General features: G+C 38.6%; 4 protein-coding genes and 1 long non-coding RNA gene across 5 annotated transcripts; 2 read left to right on the forward strand and 3 right to left on the reverse strand.

Moving 5' to 3' along the window:
* Window positions 1–102: 102 nt before the first annotated feature.
* On the reverse strand, window positions 103–7,808 carry LOC117391083 (putative E3 ubiquitin-protein ligase UBR7). The gene is made up of 12 exons (XM_033988899.2): window positions 7,739–7,808; window positions 7,258–7,394; window positions 5,840–5,973; window positions 5,700–5,760; window positions 5,091–5,186; window positions 4,953–5,006; window positions 4,089–4,194; window positions 3,700–3,827; window positions 2,412–2,609; window positions 1,345–1,501; window positions 401–462; window positions 103–311 (listed from the first exon to the last, which is right to left on the reverse strand). Exons 2-12 carry the CDS (start codon window positions 7,375–7,377, stop codon window positions 222–224), a joined length of 1,206 nt encoding a protein of 401 aa, XP_033844790.1. The 5' UTR covers window positions 7,378–7,394; window positions 7,739–7,808; the 3' UTR covers window positions 103–221.
* A 531-nt stretch (window positions 7,809–8,339) lies between these two features.
* gnpda2 (glucosamine-6-phosphate deaminase 2) lies at window positions 8,340–11,675 on the reverse strand. The gene is made up of 7 exons (XM_033988898.2): window positions 11,598–11,675; window positions 11,283–11,412; window positions 11,074–11,175; window positions 10,380–10,562; window positions 10,118–10,302; window positions 9,121–9,295; window positions 8,340–8,884 (listed from the first exon to the last, which is right to left on the reverse strand). The coding sequence occupies exons 2-7, from the start codon at window positions 11,404–11,406 to the stop codon at window positions 8,826–8,828; spliced, it is 828 nt and encodes a 275-aa protein (XP_033844789.1). The 5' UTR covers window positions 11,407–11,412; window positions 11,598–11,675; the 3' UTR covers window positions 8,340–8,825.
* A 249-nt stretch (window positions 11,676–11,924) lies between these two features.
* On the forward strand, window positions 11,925–14,242 carry LOC117391056 (uncharacterized). The gene is made up of 3 exons (XR_004542978.2): window positions 11,925–12,015; window positions 12,247–12,344; window positions 12,701–14,242. It is a non-coding gene; the product is annotated as an uncharacterized LOC117391056 (long non-coding RNA).
* Window positions 14,137–15,170, reverse strand: LOC117390545 (cytochrome c oxidase subunit 8A, mitochondrial). Its single transcript, XM_033988301.2, has 2 exons — window positions 14,998–15,170; window positions 14,137–14,457 (listed from the first exon to the last, which is right to left on the reverse strand). The coding sequence occupies exons 1-2, from the start codon at window positions 15,100–15,102 to the stop codon at window positions 14,362–14,364; spliced, it is 201 nt and encodes a 66-aa protein (XP_033844192.1). The 5' UTR covers window positions 15,103–15,170; the 3' UTR covers window positions 14,137–14,361.
* A 967-nt stretch (window positions 15,171–16,137) lies between these two features.
* rrh (retinal pigment epithelium-derived rhodopsin homolog) lies at window positions 16,138–20,137 on the forward strand. Its single transcript, XM_033988569.2, has 7 exons — window positions 16,138–16,251; window positions 16,982–17,172; window positions 19,090–19,189; window positions 19,263–19,416; window positions 19,529–19,697; window positions 19,772–19,950; window positions 20,032–20,137. Exons 1-7 carry the CDS (start codon window positions 16,140–16,142, stop codon window positions 20,135–20,137), a joined length of 1,011 nt encoding a protein of 336 aa, XP_033844460.1. The 5' UTR covers window positions 16,138–16,139.
* Window positions 20,138–20,267: the final 130 nt, after the last annotated feature.

Raw genomic sequence — 20,267 nt, forward strand, 5'->3', positions numbered from 1 at the left:
TGTTTGCTCGGTTCACAGTAACAGTATTGTACATTGCACATAAAACCAAAATGCCTCGATGGTAAAAAAAAAAAAAAAAAGGCATTACATTAAGGCCTTCATTAAAGGCTAAACATAACAATGCTACAGTTTTGGCATTTTACATTCAAATGCTTTCAACAAACTTTTATTGGGGAACATTCAGAGAGCACCATATGAGTCCAGCATATGATGTTGCAGCGTTACTGGTTTCCAGCATTGGTTCTGCGGCGCTTTATGACCCTCTCCTGTAGTTCTTCAAAGCACTGTCGGACTGCCTCTGCTGTGATTGTCTGTAAAGCCGAGCATTGGGAAGTTTTTAGGTTTTAGTTGAAAGTTTAAAAAAACATAAAACAGAAAGTTAGACAAGCACATTTCTCACCTTTCCCTCGTCAGTACACTGCTGGAAGAATGTGGTGAGGGCTGTAGTCATCTCCTGAATACCTAATTGGAGAAAAGTTTGACTATTATTCACTAATATTGGACAATCGTAATCGTTATTACAGCAGATTTGGCGGCTTCCTTGATTGACTTTGCTGCACAATGAATTAATACTTTGCAGTGACATCACGCTGAGAGGGGACAGCAGGTATGTCCATGGAGTAATGTTCTGCAGTTGTCACCATGGTGACAGTGCACAAATTAGCAAACACAGCCTGATACTTTTTAGATTGTATTTTTTCTTGAGACAAAGTGGATTTAAACTGATCAGTATGAGCATTTATGGTCATAAATAGGTATTTTCAACAAAAAGGTGAGAATGACTAACTAAAAAAACTGTTGGCTAATGCTATCTAGCTTGGGATTAATGTAATTTAAGAGGGACTTGTTTAACAGTACAAATCTGACTTTAGATGGAGCAGTGCCTCTAGTTAGCCATTATTGCTCTAACTTATCTAGAATTCAGTCAATTACAGGCGTTTTATTACTCAAAAATACATTGCATGCATTCTCTCTGTGAATGGAGTTACCTCTTCACAGATCTGATCTATAAATTAGTCTGGTGAAGTCCCTGCTTGTCTCCACGGAGAAAAATAAGTTTAATGCCATACTGTGGAGCAATCCAGGTAAAGCATTAACATCTCCATGGAGACACGCAGGTGCTGGACCCTCCACCAGAAAAGTTACATATTGCACCTTTAATGCTCTTGGGCAGGTTAAAATGTGAACTGTGAACTACATCTTGATTTGTAAACATAACAAATTGCAAGAAGATTTCTGATGTATTTCCTGAATTGTGTAACATATTTTTACATTTAGAGATTATAGAGCTACATAAGCCACAATGAACCGAAGCGCGTGTTCCATGTTCCTCGTTCCACTCACCATAGATGACCTCCAGCTGCTGCACGCGGTCCATCGAATCTGTCCAGGCTAGGAGGGGGTTTTGTCCAAATGGCTCCTCCAAACCTCTGTTCTCATAGGCTACCAGTGTGTCCGACGGGTCCATAAGAAACTGTACCTGCGCAGATACATAGGCCCTCTGCCCCCAACAGAGCATTCAAATGGTTAATACCAAGTATCCGATGTGTTCATTAACATGCATTGTCCCAAATAAATAAAGTAAGACACCCTCAGCTGAAGTGTAGGGGCAAGCAATACTGACAAAAATGAAGAATATTTCTATAACTTGGGGATTATTCAAACGAGGATAATCTAGAAATTTGCAATCCAATGGAAATGTGCGGAAATTATTCTGGTTGAGGTTCAAGTATCAAAATATCCCATAATTTAGTAACTTTGCACTATGTAATTGTTTTGTCTCCTTGGAGATGTTATTGCTTAGCAGTATGGCATTAAACAATGAGACGAGCAGGGGGTACCACGAGGCCAAGTTACAGGTCAGATCTGTGACCCACATCATAGTTTGCATATTTGTCAGGGTATTTTTGAGAATAGAGAAGAACAGCCATAATGAAAAACAAATGTCATAATGATACACTATGGGATATTCCAGTCATGGAGACGAGCAGGTCCCTAAACACTAAAAAAGTAGTGCACCTTTAACATTCTAATTTTACAGATATTCAAAATTATTGTACAGAGCAGTGGTTCTCAAACATTTTTAGTCACAGTCCCTGATGTTAACAATCATAGGCATTTGTGACTCCAAACACTAAAAAGTAGGCTACTGACAATATAATGAAATGACTTTATGTCTAATGTTTGATTTTATTTTCAGGACATGGGCCTAGGTGAATAAATTTTGTGAATCTACATTTACAACTGCATTTGACTGGCGTCATACCTTGTTTAAGAGTGATGTATACATTTTCAAATTTTCCTCATTATCATCTGGGGGGGATCCTTGAAATCTTTTCGTGCCCCCAATATAATGCATCGCCCACCTCTACTATAGTGTTTCACAAATGGGCAGTCATTTTGAACACTACCTTGCAGCTGGTACAGGTGCAGAGCTGCGTGCGCCAGTCGTAAGGCCAGAACACTGCTCCCTCCCTGGGTCTCTGCACAGCCTGGGCCTCCAGCTCCTTCAGCCTGCAGTCCACTGTCTTGGCTGGCTTATGAACAGAGCTCCCGGATATCTCTTCCTCACGTTTCCGTTTGCAAGTGGAACTCCTTTTTTCTGCTACCTAAAATCAAAGGAAAGGTCAAGTCTAGGAGTTATGAGAGAGATTCTGAGTCTGTACAGCTGGTGACACATTAGTGATGAGAGGAGCAGTTTACAGTACGCTGCCCAGTGAAGCCAGGCCAGAGCTGTCCACAGAGCAGGAGAGGCAGTGACGCATGGCTTATTTGTCCTGTAATTACCCCGAGGAGAGGAATAGACTGGTCTCTCAGTGTAACCCACCAATTACCCTACAACTCCACCTAGTGGCAGAAAAAAGGAGTACTATTTCTACTACATAGACTGATGCTACAAAATACACTTTGTTCTGCCTGTGATTATAATGTCTTCACTGATACTTTGCAGTGAAATTATGCTGGGGGTGTTCTCCATGTACAGCTATGAAGGAATGTTCAGCAGTTACCATGGTGACAGTGCACACATTAGGAAAGGTTGCAAAAAAAGTTAAGATGCAGTCAAAACTGAAGAAAAAATACAAAACAGCTGCAAACATCTAATTTTTGAGCCCGTGATCAACACGAGTGTTCATGGTCCCATTTACGTGCAATTTTCAACAAAAAAGGCAAGACTGACTAACTGAAAAGCTGTTGAATAATGTTAGCTAGCTTGTGACTGGTTTAATGAGAGAGGTACTTAGCAGCACCTATTATAATTCTAACTAAGTCAGTTCTTTAATCTGAGCTGTATTTTAGCACAATTTAACCATAAAGTCTAACTTGAGTAACAGAGCTTCAGATAGAGCAGTGCCTCTAGTTGCCATCACAGTATAAATATAAATATTAATAATAACATCAGTTGCAAAGTATCAACAGGTAAATTTGTTTGCTGCATTTGACTCATCGTGCCACCTGCTGCTTGGACAAAACAGTGCGGCACCTGGGTACCATTCTCTAGGCTATATTTTATTGTTATGAGTTTGAATTTGGTCAGAGACAGTGCAGTCACCTAACTAATGCATCTCCTAATGCACCTTTCAAACATTTAACTTTTATCTGACAACACACCTCTCCCTTAGAAATAACTTAGAAGAAAATGTGAGTCAGCTATTGTTCTGCCTTTAAAGCGCCATAGAGGCATAACGCCATTTACTGTACCTCATTCGTCTCGCTGGTAGAAGGATTTTCAATTACACTTTGGCTTGGCTCCGTAGCTTCTTTCTTGTCATCCTCCACATCCACCTCTTCCTCTCCACCTTCAGGACTGATGTTGACCACAGGACGCACTGAAAGAAGGGATATGGGAACTAAGCCATCAGTTTACAATTTAGTCTTTTTTTAGCATCAGCACATCTCGCATTAAATGGGATTGCAGTTGTTTAATGCTAAAACGATAAAAACAACACATTTGTAACATGGAAACAGAGGAGGTATTACACTTCTATGGGGTTTTAATTGTTGACAGAACATATTTAGATCACCTTGGTACCTTTTATTGTTTAGCTATATTCTGCATTTTTTCTACAAATACAAAAAATAGGACATACCGGCAAAGTGTGTGGCATAGGTCCATAAAAAAGGAGCTTTGTTCATGCAACCCTCACAGACCATCTCTTGTAGCTCCTCAGGTTCCACCACAATGCAGCCTAAATGCTGTTAAAGAAAATACATTTAACACAGGGGTTATTGTCCATTTATTTTTATGGTGCACTATGTAACTTTTGGCATTAGACTCATCTATCTCCAATGAGACAAGTAGGTGACACCACTAGGGAAATTAGATATGTGGAGAAGAGATATGTTTAATGCCATACTGTGGATCATTACAGCTCTAGGAAAACAAGTCGATGGCGTACCCCCTGCCAGAAAAAAGACACATGCCTTCTCCCTAGGCATGGGATAATATTGAAATTTGGTGTCACGATTATGACCGCTAACATAACTGCGATTAGATTATATCACAATAATTGTTAAAATTGCTGAGTGTTGTGGATATGAATAATTATTACCATTTTAATAATAAAATAGGTTCCATATTTAAACAGCTGTTATGGTAGTGTACTTTGTCTTACGTGAAAATAACAGTGATCTAGAAGAGATTAAGGAGAAGCAGGTTTTTCTGCAAATTCTGGAGATAAAATGGTGACCGCCTTTGTTGGAAAATATCAGGATTATATAAAATGTCCCACGAACAATTATTGTCGACCCTTTTTATCACGATAAATCATATTATTGTTTATTGTTCCATCCCTACTTCTCCCCACCCACTCTTTCAATTTAACAGCCTTTGTCATGCTCCAAATGACTGACAGACAAGACATAACTAATGATAGTGTGAACTATCAAAATAATGGTGACCAAAGATCTAAAAATTTGCTAATGAAACAAACTAAACATTTGAACTTCCTTACCCCAGAGTGATACCAGTCCTCACAGATGACACACTGAATCATCTCATCAGTATCCTGTGGTAAAGAATAAAGAAGTTAATGATGATAATTAAAATAACTTAAACAGTCTCTATCAAACCAGTGCATCATCAAACATACCTGGCCATCTGGGTCTGGATACAGTCTGTCACATGTACAATAACTGCCATGGAAATTGTGATTGTATTCATTTTTCACATTCTCTGCATCTTTGGACTGTTGGTTAAAAACAACTACATTAAAAAGGTCCTATAGGCCTTGAATTGGCTTTAAACCATATTACAATGCCGTTACCTCTTCAAAAACATACCTGGAGTTGTGTTTTGTTTCATTCACATGTTTGTCTACATCTCCCAACCTGAAAATGCTCTGTTCCACCGTATGATGTCATGTAGTGGTTTTCCAGCTAACAGCTACCTTTTACCTTTTTTTCAATAGAGATTTGCAGTTCCAGGGCTGAAATGATCCAAATGATTATACTGAAGGTGGATGGAGTTTAAAAACATGGTGGAGCACTTTATTACCATATGACATCACAAGTTGGAACAGGGTGTTTTCTGTTTGATAGAAGAACTCAGCCTAAATATGCAGATTTTGTGATTTAAACATGTGTGAATCGAAGCAAAACACAACTCCAGGTCTGTTTGTGATGAGGAAACAATATTATAACATACATAAAATAGTGTAATATGCGCCTTTTAAATAAAAAAACATCAATACAAAACTCACCGGAATCAGCTGGCACTTAAATTCCCCAAACTTGCTATTCCCACAATCACAGCGAAAGTTCCTGTTTTCAAATAGAAAGTAAGCATCTTATACATTACTACATACACCTTTTTATTTGTTTAGCAGCAGGATCAGGTCACCTCTTTGTATACAATTCAAATATGTCGTGGCCATCGTGGCACTTGTTGGCACAGGCTAGGCAAACTCCAGCAGGCTCATCAGGATTAGAAGTGCAAGTGTTACATGCAAACACTGCCTGTCGCTTCACATAGCCCTGAAAAACACACAGACCTTGTTGTTTGGGAAACCTATCATACCATTGATCATCTTTTATTGGATTACAATGGTTGATGAACAATGAACACATGTATAGCAGGGCTGCAGAATTAGTTGCAGTCAAATCAAAAACTGAGTTGGCACAATTATCAGATCGCAAATACTGCAATTATTTTAATGAACAACAGTCATCTGTAAAGATGTTGTTGTACCTGTCAGTTTACAAATCTCCACTGGGCTGGTCAAAAGTATTTAAACAAAGATACTAATCGATGCTAAAACTAGTATAGAACTAGATACTCATTTGAGCAGATTAGGATACTAACAAATATTTAACCTTAACCTTTCCTGAGTAGCTTTAGAATGATATTGAGCTGTATCAAAACAAGTATTATTAGGATTACACAGATATAAGGCAACGTGATAATATAATAAATGATGAAAATAGCATTATATTGTCTAAATAAAGAGATTATCATTGTGCTATTGGTACTGAATACAGAGTCTATTCCTTAGTATAGAAATAAAGTTTGAAATTTTAGTATCTTGATAAAGCTACTCTCTACAAACATGTTCTGAAATCCATGTGATTTTTGGATTAGTTAATCAGTTCATCTTTAAATCTTCTCTAAAATGTTAATTACACTTAATTACAATGTGCTCTCTGAACAGAATCCTACTTGAAGTGTTCAATTGCAAAAACAAATACCTCCTCTTTGAAAATGGCTTCTTTGTGTTACCATCTTCTGCAGATATCATCATACATAACAAATTAAAGGGTAGTGGATCAAGGAAGGATGGAATACTTTTGGATTGCAGTAAAATACATTTGTCTTTTGAAAACATTTCTAAACAAAGAGTTACAGTGAGGCAAATAAGTATTTGAACACCCTGTGATTTTCTAAGTTCTCCCACTTAGAAATCATGGAGGGGTCTGAATTTTTTATCTTAGGTACATGTCCACTGTGAGAGACATAATCTAAAAACAAAATCTGAAAATCACATTGTATGTTTTTTAAATAATTTATTTGTATGTTACTGCTGCAAATAAGTATTTGAACATTTGTCTATCAGCTAGAATTCTGACCCTCAAAGACCTGTTAGTCCACCTTTAAAAAGTCCATCTCCGCTCCACTTATTATCCTAATGCAACTGTTAACATTGCTATATTCATTCAAAGTGCATCAGGAATGCAGTGATAAAGTAAGACCAGATAGCTAGGTAAACAATGGCCAGATGAGCACGAATGCTACAGGACCCCCGTGCATGCAACAATACTTACCCGTGAATAGGAGCAGTTTTCTGAATCACTACCAGCTAATACACTCATCGCCTCCTCCAAAAAGCCTTTGTCTACAGCCTCCAACTCCTGGCCGTTTTGGTTTTCGTTGTTTTCTGCCATGAGCTAATTGGGAAAAGCTACAAGAAACAAAAGGCGAGCAGAGATCCGATGAGGACGGAGGTATTCACAGTAGTAAATAATTCCGGGCGGGAGTTTGGGTTCGCACCACGTGGAGTGGAAGTGACGTCAGAGTCAAGGTAGCCAATCAGCGCCTGCTCCAGATTTAGGCACAACAAAAGGGCGGTAACAGAATATTAGCATATTAGCCACATTAGCTCGACGTGAAAATACTCGCGGTTTCTGCTGATCTAAAGGACTAGTTTGAAGCTGTACTAAAACGCAAAGTCATGACGCATTTTTACAACTACATTAACAACTTATTTATAGTTGTAAACAGTAAATAAACCATTTTTTTGTTTACCTCTTCTGTAAGCCAGGCAGGAAGGCAGTCCCTCAGTGGCCTGTTGCTCTTTTACTGTTTATGTGTAAATTCTATTGTCATGGAACCTGAAAGTAGTCTCAACATTCTGTGAAATGCGAGTACAACAAGAAAACTGAAACTGATTCACAATTCCCATTCACACTTAGTTTCCATGAATTCACCAGGTCTTTGCAGGGAAATCAGTCCTGGCTTTGTCCATACATGATCATGCAAGGAAAGTTATTCTGTAAAGCACTTTGAATTACTTTGTGTACAAATTGTGCTATACAAATAAACTTGCCTTGCCTAGGTAGATCAAGTTAAAAGACGCCAGGAAAACCACATAACTGACCTAGGCTAATTTAAATCGATTTATCAAAATGCAGATGAACCCGGGAACTATGATTGAGGTGTTGTGAACTGAACCTCAAAGATCCCAATAACACATCTGGATGGTTGTGATGCTCTCCCCACAAGATTTCAAAAGGACACTTGGGGGGGGGGGGGGGGGGAACAAACATGTTTCAGGTCTAAATTTGTGATAAGTTTGAAGATTTGCGATGACAACTGAGACTTTGAGAACACTCAGGAACAAGAGGACGTATAGCAAAGGGTACATTTATTTCCCATAAGAAAGGAAGATTTAAAAATTCACATTTTGTGCAAAAGCAATGAAAATGACCACAACAGAGTGGAATGCTAAATAAAGGACAAGATGGCACCTCTTTCGTACAGTTTTCATTCAAAGTGATGTTTTAATTCTAAAGGCAATCATGGCCAGGATTAAAATAGATATTTATTTTACAGTACTATTAAACCAGTTGAGGAGTGTTCAAAGTCACTAAAATCCTCGTGTGAATGAAATACTCAACAGTCTCTCGGAAATAACTTGCTTAAAGTAAACAATGCCCATTTACAACAAAACATAAGACTATAAAACTGTAACAGACAAAACTGGAGGAAGGCAAGACTCATTTATGATCATAGATAGTTTGTTGATGATTCCAAATGTTAATAGTGTACTGAAGGAATAAAGTGCTGCTCAGCATGTTGTAACAAGATGTGGGCTCACTTGCAGAATTGTAGATTACTGGTCCTTAATGCTAAGAACAGGGTCCACCAGTTTGTTATGGACGTGCATCAGACCTTAAAGTAAGAAAACACAACAAGTTTCGATTCAATAACAGCAATAGAAAACAGAAAAATGTCTTCATCTGAAATTGTAATAACCCATTTCCATTTAGAGATCCCATGCCAATTTTCACATTGTTCAAAGTTTTAAAATGATCAAAAGGCAGACACCATACCAAGGAAATGTGTAATTGAGTAAACACTGTTACAGTATTAGTTCTGTATTTTTTATGCATACGTACATACAGTACCTTTAAAATATTTGACAGTTTTAACTCGTAACTCCAGGGTGGCATCTTCATCACATACGAAGATGGTGCGGGGGTGCTGCTGGAAGGCTGACACTGTCCACATGTGGTTGACCCCTTCTTCTATGGCTTTATACAGAGCAAAGGCTTTGTGTGCTCCAGTGATCAAAATCATCACCTGAACAGACAACAGTAGAGGCACCACCTCAAATAGTAGTACAATGTGGTGGGTCACGGTTGGATGGATACAGAGGTGGATGAAGTACTCAATTTTAGTACTTAAGTAAAAGTACAGATAAAGGGGTAAAAAAAAAAAAAAGACTAAAGAAAAAGTGAAAAAATCTACTTAAGTACAAGTGTCAAAGTATTTCACACAGATCATGAGAACTGCAATGAATGTTGATTAAAAATATATATTTTTGGTATCAATACAAATCAATTTATGTGTATGCACATGTACATGTATGTGTTCTTTATACAGTATTTGCTTTGCTCAAAGCTGGGACTTTAAACTTTTTGTCAGAATGTTACCGTGAAAGTGCTGCAGATAACCCTTCAAATCATACGAGTACTTTTAGGCTTGTAGATAAACACTATTATAAAACAATGATTTTCAATATTTGTCTGCTAATATACATTTCCAGAGACAGGACCCCCAAAAAGTGATTGTTTTTGCTAGTGACGTAAATCTCACTATTTTAAACCATTCACGTGGCACCAGTGAATATGCGAGATGGGATCAGGGACAGGGGCCTAAATAGCTATGCAGAACAACTAAATTATGTATACTGTATGCATGTATGGGAAACAGTAAGATTTGTTGATATTCTCTTGGCAATTTTTTCATATATGCAAATATTCAGTAACCAAAGTTGCACATTATTTGCATGAAGTAAAAAAAATAATAATTACACTGAAATGCCAGTGCTTTGAAACTCAGATGTTATAACATTCTTACTTTCACTTTTAACAATATAATAAGGTAATGTATTTTACTGGCCTCTTTAGCATCCATGACAGTTCCAACACCCACAGTCAGAGCCATGGTAGGAACCTTGGAGAGGTCGTTGCCGAAGAATCGTGCATTTGCAACAATCGTATCTTTGGCAAGTGTCTTCACTCTAGTTCTGGACACTAGACTGGAGCCTGGCTCATTGAATGCTATGTGACCATCAGGACCAATGCCTTTAGGAAAAAATAGTGGGAAAAAACAACATGACACAACACAATTTGGTATAAAAAATTGTATATTATAGTATTACCTCCAACAAATAGCTCAATTCCACCAGCCTCTGCGATCTTCTTCTCAAAAGCCTGACATTCAGCATCCAGGTCATCTGCATTCCCGTCCAGAATGTGGGCGTTAGCAGGATCTATGTCAATGTGCTTGAAGAAGTTGTTCCACATGTAGGAATGGTAGCTCTCTGGGTGAGCACGAGGTAGACCTGCAGAGAGAAAAGACTGTAGCATTATGCATAGAACAGTGTTTCTCAAACTGTGGCATGAGCTAGTACTTGGACAGTTCATACCACAGGTGGTTGGACAGCTCTGAGGTGGTACTTGGACAGCTCCTCAATATGTGGTCTTTGCAAATTTAGAATTCATTGTATCCACTTTTTTGTTCCTTTTGGTAATTTTGTCTTTAGAACTAGAGTGGAAATTATGTCCTCCACTTTTAGACCTGGTTTAGCCCCAGATTATTCCTGGAATAGTCCTGTTATTTAATTGATCTAAATCTGGCGGTAGCCTTTTTTTTTTATTTGGTGGTGCTTGGTGAGAATAGTTTGAGAGCCACTGGCATGGAAAGCTAGAATAGAAATACCTTACTTTTACCAAGAAACAAAAAGCATCCGATGAACTGGATCAATGTATGGACTTACTGCTAGAAAGGTTAAAAAACAAGCCAGCCAAATAGCAGAGGCATACTACCCATTTGTTCATCATTTATTAACTTACCTACATATTCATCCATGTTGAAGGTTTTCACATACTTAAATGAAATATCACCATTTTTGTAATATTCAATAAGCTTCTGGTAACAGCCAAACGGAGTGCTCCCTACAGGAATGCAGTCAGAGGAGAAAGAAGAAAACAAAAGTTGTATTTACTGACACAATAACAATGGTAGTGATGTGACCATAGGGGCGACTGAAGGCTGTACAAACCTGTTGGCAATCCTAAAGTAAAGTATTTGTCTGCAGAGGGTTGAAACTGGATGATTTTGTTGCGGATGTACTTGGCAGCCCATTCACTAGCCAGGTTATACTCGTCCAAAATGACTAGTCTCATGGTTACCTGTAAAGGAACTATATAGTAACCACAGTAATAAAGAATAATTCCCACACAAGTTCAGATGATTGATTATTAAAACAATCCAAGTTATGGCTTTCAGGGTTAGCTCTGCAGAAAAATACTTGTGACCAGTAATTTATAGCTTTATAATTTTTACATGACTGACTTTAGTATTACGGAGTACTTGCCTAGTTTATGGTGCGATTGTTGTTGAAAGTTGGGCACTGCACAAACACCGCTGTCATGTGATTTTCGTCTTTTCACTTGTCTTTGCGCATGGCTTTACGTGCCTTTACCGCCACCTATTGGACTGGAGAGGAACTGGCGATTAAAAAGAAAATATTGAAGACAGCCGCAATATTTTAACTCAATCAGAGCTGGCTTTTTCTTCGTTGTATATTCACAAGATACCACTAAATATTCCTCCACAAAATGGTAAATTGATCACAATTACGCACGCAAAGAACGCGATCCACTCCAGAGCAGGAGGTGGCGCTAATGCTTAAAACGGGTTGTGGTCAAACACCAATTATAAACAGTAAGCAGAAGAAGACAGTAGACGAGACAGAAAAGCACGTTTTTATTCGACGGAATTACTGCAGCTACGTAAGTATGAAAATCATTAAAAGCGTGTGCAATAGTTCTTTATTGCACACGTCTCTATTAGTGGATAGAGTGTTTAGATCGAGCAAGCAGGCACTAAACATGATCTATAGTCTGTTCATTAATGGACAGTGGTGTCCAAACTCTCCATTGTCCGGTTAAGGAATCCTATCCCAGTACTGACTCGTAGTGTGCGTTTAAAATGTTTAACTTTTGACTTGTTTTTATTCACAGATAAGCACAACAGCGCATCAAATTCACCTGGGCTGGAGACAGAAGCTGGCTACACTGTCCTAGTCTGTCTCTCCACTTGTGCAGAAGAGGCGGGCGAGGTATAGTATTTTACAGGGTTTTGGGACAGTCAATCTATCAAGCTCTATTTTCTGAGATTCACGGAGCTACGTGAGTCTGTGATGAAAAGTAGCCAAATCTGAATGTTTGAGCTCCTTCTCGAGCACAGTGATTATGCCTGAGAAGCCAGGTGTGTGATTTGTGTGTGATTGTGTGAAAATGTGTGTGAGTGTCTGAGCTGTGATGTGAACCTCCTAAACCTGAAGTGCTCTTAAGAAGAGCATTTCATGATTGTTTCTACACTTGAACTGAGCTCAGAATACACATATGGTTTTATGACAGTTGTTTTATGTGAATTATCTGATATTGTGGTGTCTTTTTTTTTTTTTTTCTTCAGCCTTCATCACTGAACCTCCGGCTGAGCTCTGGCTGCAATCTCAATTAGTATTCATCCATGGAGACCAATCACCCAAGGCTAATCTCTCCTCTCTGTATAAGCATTTTTCTTAATTAACTTAATATTGGACCATTGACAAGCAAGACAATAAACATTGTTTAATAATTTTTGCTCTGTTATCTTTAGTTATGTGATGGATTGTCAGACTGCTTTTTTTTTTTTCATACAATCACGTCTTGTCGCAACACAGTCAGGGCAGGCATGGTTCTAGTGGCTCAACTCCAGGCATGGAAAGTAGATGACAAATACTCACATTACTGCAGTTGAGAATATTTTTTTGAGTACTTGTTTAGATTTTTAAACATTTGTAATTGATACTAATTCTAGTTTAAAATTTTTCTTGGTTATATTCATACAAATCATATGTTAGAGTACTGTACAAGTCTCAACCCACAGCTGTCTGTGCTTCTTTCTATACCCATAAAAGCACAGCATCACCTGGTCTGATTGTCCAATGCAGACATTATAAGGACTAAATTCAGTTTTACTTTGAGCAAGTTTTGTATTAAAGCATGATCTAAAGCTATTAAATAGTAATTTATAGGCTTACTGAGTAGTATGACGCACTTTTTACTAGTACAATTCTGGCAGCTCTTTCCACCACTGCTCAAATTTCATGGGTCTTCAAGTCTCAAATGCAATACAAGATGTCACAATAGGCAGCCCTGAAAACATTTAATTCTGGCCGCTTGACTTAAAAACAGACCATCCTTTAGATCAGGGATGTCACATATTTTCACCAAGGGCCACATCAGCAAAATGGCTGCTCTCAAAGGGCCAGATGTAAAATAACTACTTTTTTAACTGGTTAAGTGTTTCTGTATTAAGTTAAAAATATTTATGCATTTGCCTAGATGTAAAAATCTGGCTGTGTAACTGTATCTCCTGATAAAAGTACATTGTAAGATCATCAGACCTTTTAATTTACTCTTTCGAGGGCCACATTTGGCCTGCAGGCCTTGAGTTTGACACATGTGCTTTAGATGCATCACATATTGATCAATATTCATCATCAATATTGATCTTAGCATCACCACTTCAAGCTGCATTACCCAGCTGTTCTCCTCAAATGATGAAAGTGCTGTCTTCATTGAGTTATGAATTCTATGATTCTTTGGGATCAGAGTAGTTTGGCTATGCAAAGGTGGTCCACCCTGCTTGACTTTCCCATCTGAAAGCTGTTCTACAGCTGTACTAGTGGCCAAAAATACTAGCGATGAGTTTGTGAGAGTTATAAACAAGCTAGATTTAAATACATTTCATTTTTGGAAATTTCATTTCATTTCATAGTTGGAAATTAGATACCCTGGCCATTAAGTTTAAATTTACATTCTTTCTCTGTAATTAATGAAAAAGAGAAAATGATACAGAAGTAAGACAGTTTCAATAATTTATTTTACAAACTGCTTAAGATGAGGTCAACAGTTTAATTTATGTACTGACTAAAATGTAACATCTGAATTGCTTTTGTGGGAATGGTGATATGAGGAATAAAAGTCCACGGTAAAAGGAGTTTTGTAAAGAGGGACGTGGCTTGGATGGTCCCAGGAACAGCGCGGTTTGAATGCACCAACATGATCTTGGCTCAGATAAAGTCCATTCTAATCTTTCTTCTTGTAGTCCTCCAGGTGGGCCAGAATCCATCCAGATGGTCCCAGGATAGCCAAGCTGAACAACCCAATACTAATGGTGGTTTCCTGGAGACAGAATTTGACACAAATAGGAAAGATATAACTGAGTGACAAGAAGGGCGCATAGCAAAAAGCACAGGTCAACAAGACAACGAATGTCATTTGGATGATGAAGAATACTGTCTTGTATAACCCAAGTAAAATAAATGTATGGTAAATAGTGTTTGTATGGCAGAAAATAAAAATACTGTTACTAGATGCTTTATGACCGTAAACACGTGATCACATATTTATTTAGGTGAATTTTGATTAACTACACGGAATAAAACTAGAATAGCTAATTGAAGGTCCATGGGAATGCCGATCTGCTAACAGTGAAGCAGCAGAAGCACGAGTCCATAACAAAACGAGACGAAATACAAGTTTTTTTCACATATTATTTAAGTTTCACGAATGACATCTTAAACATTTCTAAGTTGGTATTTATCCGATGTTTTGATAGAAGCCCCTACTTGACCTCCTCGCCCAAGGACAGCGAAGTGCTAACTAGCGGCTAACGTTAGCCTCCGGAGTTCCGCCGAAAGTTTTCAAACAAAATAGACTTACAACCGGGCCGATCTTTGCTTGTGGCGGTCTGGAGCCCAGGTTCGCCGTCTGTGTGCGGACCACAGGGGCCACACGGCTGGTGAGGACCCTCAAAATCCCAGGCATATTGAGATTGCGTTGGCTCGGGCTAGCTCACGATCCGATGCGCTCTGAAGAATGAAGGAGAAGTGTGATATCTACTGTCACAGCAGCGGAGGAGCGCCACCTGCTGGTCAAGAGTAGAACAGCGTAAGTGCTAGTGGATTTCAGTGAGGTTTAAACTACTGTCTACACGTTTTTCTGATTAAATGCAGTAGCTTTTTAAAAGAGCTTTAATGTACTTAAGAAATTAATTCCTAGTTCACTCTCCAGTTATGTATAATAGGCTACAGTTTTGGACATAGTCAGAGCCATTTGGTTAAAGGAGCTGTATGCAACTCTTAACTCTTACAGTTAAAATAAGGTATAACAATCACAACAGAACCTGGGCTGCCAATGCCGAATCTGCATATAGAGCACACATACAAGGTTTTCTCATTCTCATTATAGACAGCATGCAGCTGCAGAGGCTGCACTATCTCCGATTACTGATTGGCTGTAGGTGCTGGGCTTTAGGCAGTGAGAATTCATTAGGTCTATTTGATATGGACCGTACTATAACACTAAGTGATTATTCATTGATGTTGCAAAAGATGGAAAGTTTTGGTGCATCTCCTCAGGTCCAGACCAAACTGAGTGAGGGTGCATCTGTAGACCCAGGCCTGTTAAAGCAGTCTAATCAGACATAAGTTTTTACCTCTGCCATCAAACAGTGCGCACAAACAGTTAAAATTCTACATTTGTGATTAATAGTAAATTGACAAAATGCATTTTTACATTCTTAATTATGCAATAATTATGCAACATTATTGGCAAACCCCATCACCATACCAGCAGTTCCACGTGAGGCCTAATCTTTTGTAGCCCCATGTACCCTAATGCAAGAAGCAACAAGGGAGCAGTCAGTCAGTGGTATGTAATAATCTGCTTGTGCTCTAATGCCTCAGCTTTACCCCACAATACTTTTAGAAGAAACATCAGCAGCTCTATTAATTTCTATTCTAGGACGTTTTTGATTTCTGATATTTTTAAGGGAGACTATTCATAATTTTGGACTTGAAGAGATGGGGCTGGACTTTGCACTCAATATTTCTGATGATGCTGTGCCTTATGGAGGGAAAAGTGCCTTTACCCAACTGGAGCATAACATAGTGGCTGCATATCTCATCACAGCAGGTAACATCTGTCAGCAATTCTCGTTAAATATAATGTAAAATAGTCATTATTTTTGCAAGCACTACACTACTTTTTTGTTGATTCCCCATACTTATTTTCTCCATTATCTTAAGTATCCCAGTACTAACTAACTAACAAACACATATTTTCAGTTCTATCAAATGTGTGTATTTTTGCCTATACCCACTGCACTGGAAAAGGATTATTAAGATCATATTTATGCAAAACGTATAGCAGCATTTCTCAAATTGCCTCCGGTGGTAAACAGGTCCCTCTGCCTTTTCAGTCTTTATCTTATTTACAGACAAATGTTTTCATATTTTTGTCCTTCCGTGTGTCAATCCTTATTTAGGACCACCTTATCCACAGTTTAGTTTAATTTTAGAACATGTTTAACCCTAAGTTAGGCTTGATGTGAAAAGTTTAAGAACCACTGGAGTATAGAACAATAGGCCCTTGTAAAAATCAGTTTATAAATTCACTTGTTCATGTTATTTACTAATGTTAAAGTAATCCCATTTGAGGTGGGGTTTTTTCTGAACTCTCTAGCAGTTAAAGCTTCTAAGTGTCCTTATCATAACACAACTCACTGATTTATCACATTAATCCAAGCAATCAAATAGAAAGTGAACCAGAAATGTGCATATAGGCCTACATTATATGAAGTTCTAGCTATAAATCACCTGAAACCAATGTATTACCCATAAACCCTCCTTATATTTTCCCCCAGGTGTGATCAGCTTGTCCAGCAACATCGTAGTCTTGATGATGTTTGTCAAGTTCAAGGAGCTCCGTACAGCCACCAATATCATCATCATAAACCTGGCCTTCACAGACATTGGAGTGGCAGGGATCGGTTATCCCATGTCCGCGGCTTCTGACCTCCACGGCAGCTGGAAATTTGGATATATGGGATGCCAGGTTGGTCAAATGTCAGCGCTTTGATCATCACATACAGTCGAGTCAGAAAGGAAGTTTGCAATTTCTTCCCTGTAGTTGCATAAATGTGACCATAGACTAATTAGTGTTGGAGGAATATTGTTTTCTTTTCACAGAGTAAGTTAAAGTGGTACTAAACATCTAAACTCTGCTCATAGCTGATAAGCTGAGCAGTACTTGAAGGACTAAAGAAAAGAGTGAAGAGGGAGAAAGGGCGGGGTCTGGGAGTATAAGAATAGTGTGAGTGTGAACAGGCATGCACACTTCAAACTCCACCCCTGCAGCCAGGTGTTTGTAATCAGAAACACCTAGCTTTAATCAGAGCAGTCCTGCGCGATGTCAGATAGTACTTGAAATTGCAGTGAGCTCTGGAGGCAGGACAAGCTCAGTTTTTGACCAGAATGCTGCAAATCTACCTAATTTCCACAAAAGCTGGCCCCAAAAGGACGAGGAACAGAGGACATTGCTATTCAAACACAATATACACAGTTTAGTGGTAAAAAATATATAATATATATTCTTTGCATGTGTGTACAGCCTATTTGGTGGTGATTGATTTTTGTTCTTTCTATCCTTTATTTTCAATGTACGTTTTGCTATTTCTGCATTGGAGGCTTATTATGATATCTTATTGACATGATTTAATTAACTATTTGATAAAAAAAAAATAAAAAAAAATCACTCCAAATATCTAAACATATTTGGCATATGGGTGCATATAAAACAAATACAAAAGAAATACAAATATAACCAAAGCCTACTCTAGATCTAGGCTTTAATGTGCATTACTGCCTGCCGATCTAAGTTTATCAGTCTGTTCATTGTGTGTCTTAGTATTTTTTCTGCCTGTTTACTTTGTCTCATCAAGTAACTGTATTCCATTTTGTCACCCACAAGACTTTACATCCTGGTCCTTTAAAGTGTTGTGTCATTTTCACATGCGAAACATGAGTGTGCACTGGATTCTGTGGGAGATTATTTGGTTTAGTTTAGTCTTTCGGAACAATGCAAAACCACATGAGCACAAATCCACAACCCACACAGGGCTGTTTCTAAGATGCTTTCTTTTAAAATGAAGCATATTTTTTTGCCCTTTAAAGATCTGCCTGGACATGGAGAGATTCCTTATCCTCCGTCATTCCTGTCACACACTTTTTCACAAGCTATAAATTGGTAACTATTAGTAATTTGGGAATTTATAATATTTTGAATAATAGTTCTAAGCAAGTTCTTTACTTTATATATTTGTCAAAAATGCAAGGAGCTGTATGCAGTCTGTGCTCTTACAGTTTTCAAAAAGGCACTACAATCACATCTGAACCTGGGTTGCCAGTACCTTATCCGAACAAAGGACACATAGGCAGCAAGTTTTTTCTCCTTCTCAGTATATGGACAGGTCATGCCTCATGTGAAAGATCAGAGCCTCCAGAATTCACTCACTGAGCTGATTAATGATTGGGCTGCAGACACTGAGGTTTAGTTTGTGAGGATTCAGATCAGAGAGGGTCCTTTTAGGTTTAAACCAACTGGATTTCAACATTGACTCATGTGAGGCTCATTCTGCTTTCTGACTGGATAACCATCTTGAAAACCAACACACAAAATTACAACATGAACAACTTATCATCATCATGTTCAATGTTTTTGTACTTAATAAAATCAGCAGAATTGTTATCAGTATTAGCAATATCTGGGGGAAACAGATTTTATGGAATTTAAAATAAAAATCTCACATATTGTTCCTTTAAGTGCTGATGATATACTGTACTATCTATAGTTTTCAGTGGTCATTCATTATTTGAGGGCCCCCTAGTGCCTGCTGCGAGGAACTGCACTACAATAAATGAATCAGTTAACTTATACATTGTCATTTACTAATTTCACTTTGTTTCCTTCCAGATCTACGCGGCCCTGAACATCTTCTTTGGCATGGCGAGTATTGGTCTGCTCACTGTGGTGGCCATTGACAGATACTTAACCATCTGCAGACCACATATAGGTACGCCACACAAGAACACTATTAAGGACAAGGTGTGCCAACAATTCTGCATTATGTTTGTGTCTCTTCCCAGGACAGAAAATGACCATGCGCTCGTATAACCTCTTGATTGCTGCTGCCTGGCTGAATGCAGTGTTCTGGTCCTCCATGCCTATCGTGGGCTGGGCTGGCTATGCTCCAGATCCCACAGGAGCTACATGCACCATCAACTGGAGAAACAATGATGCGTAAGTCTTCAGGGATTAAGAAATATCACGCTAAATCAACTTTTAAAACTTTTAACCATGTTGTTCTGTCTATATAAAAATGTGACCCTTTACCATTTACTTGTTTTCACAGCTCTTTTGTCTCCTACACCATGGCAGTCATCGCAGTGAACTTTGTGGTGCCTCTTTCAGTCATGTTTTACTGCTACTACAATGTGTCTGTGACTGTCAAGAGGTACAAGGCTTCCAACAGCCTGGACAGTGTCAACGTGGACTGGTCTGATCAGATGGATGTCACCAAGGTACATTTAGACCCACATACAATGTACCATCATGTAGAAAGTATACTACTCCTGTCTTCGCTCCTCCCCTGCAGATGTCCATAGTGATGATCGTGATGTTCTTGGTGGCCTGGTCTCCTTACTCTATGGTGTGTCTGTGGGCTTCCTTCGGTGACCCTAAGACCATCCCAGCTCCTATGGCAATCATCGCTCCCCTGTTTGCCAAATCCTCCACTTTCTACAACCCCTGTATTTATGTCATCGCCAACAAAAAGTGAGCTCAGGATTGGTGTTTGCTGTTGTTTAAGTATTAGCCTTACACTTGAATAATGGATTGTTTATGAACTTTCTGCAGGTTTAGACGTGCCATCACAGGGATGCTTCGCTGCCAGACGCGACAGAGAGTGACCATAAACACTCAGGTTCCCATGGCGATCTCTCAACAGCCACTGACCCAGTAAACCCATCTGATGAATGAATGACTAAAGATTTGTAGAATAGAGGATAGCTGTAGCGACTACCTTTAAACAGTAGTTGTACTTGTCAATGTCCCTGTTTTATGTGCTGTGGAATTTACTGTGTAAATCCCCG

This window comes from Periophthalmus magnuspinnatus, chromosome 22 (assembly GCF_009829125.3).
Source record: "Periophthalmus magnuspinnatus isolate fPerMag1 chromosome 22, fPerMag1.2.pri, whole genome shotgun sequence".
NCBI lineage: Eukaryota > Metazoa > Chordata > Actinopteri > Gobiiformes > Gobiidae > Periophthalmus > Periophthalmus magnuspinnatus.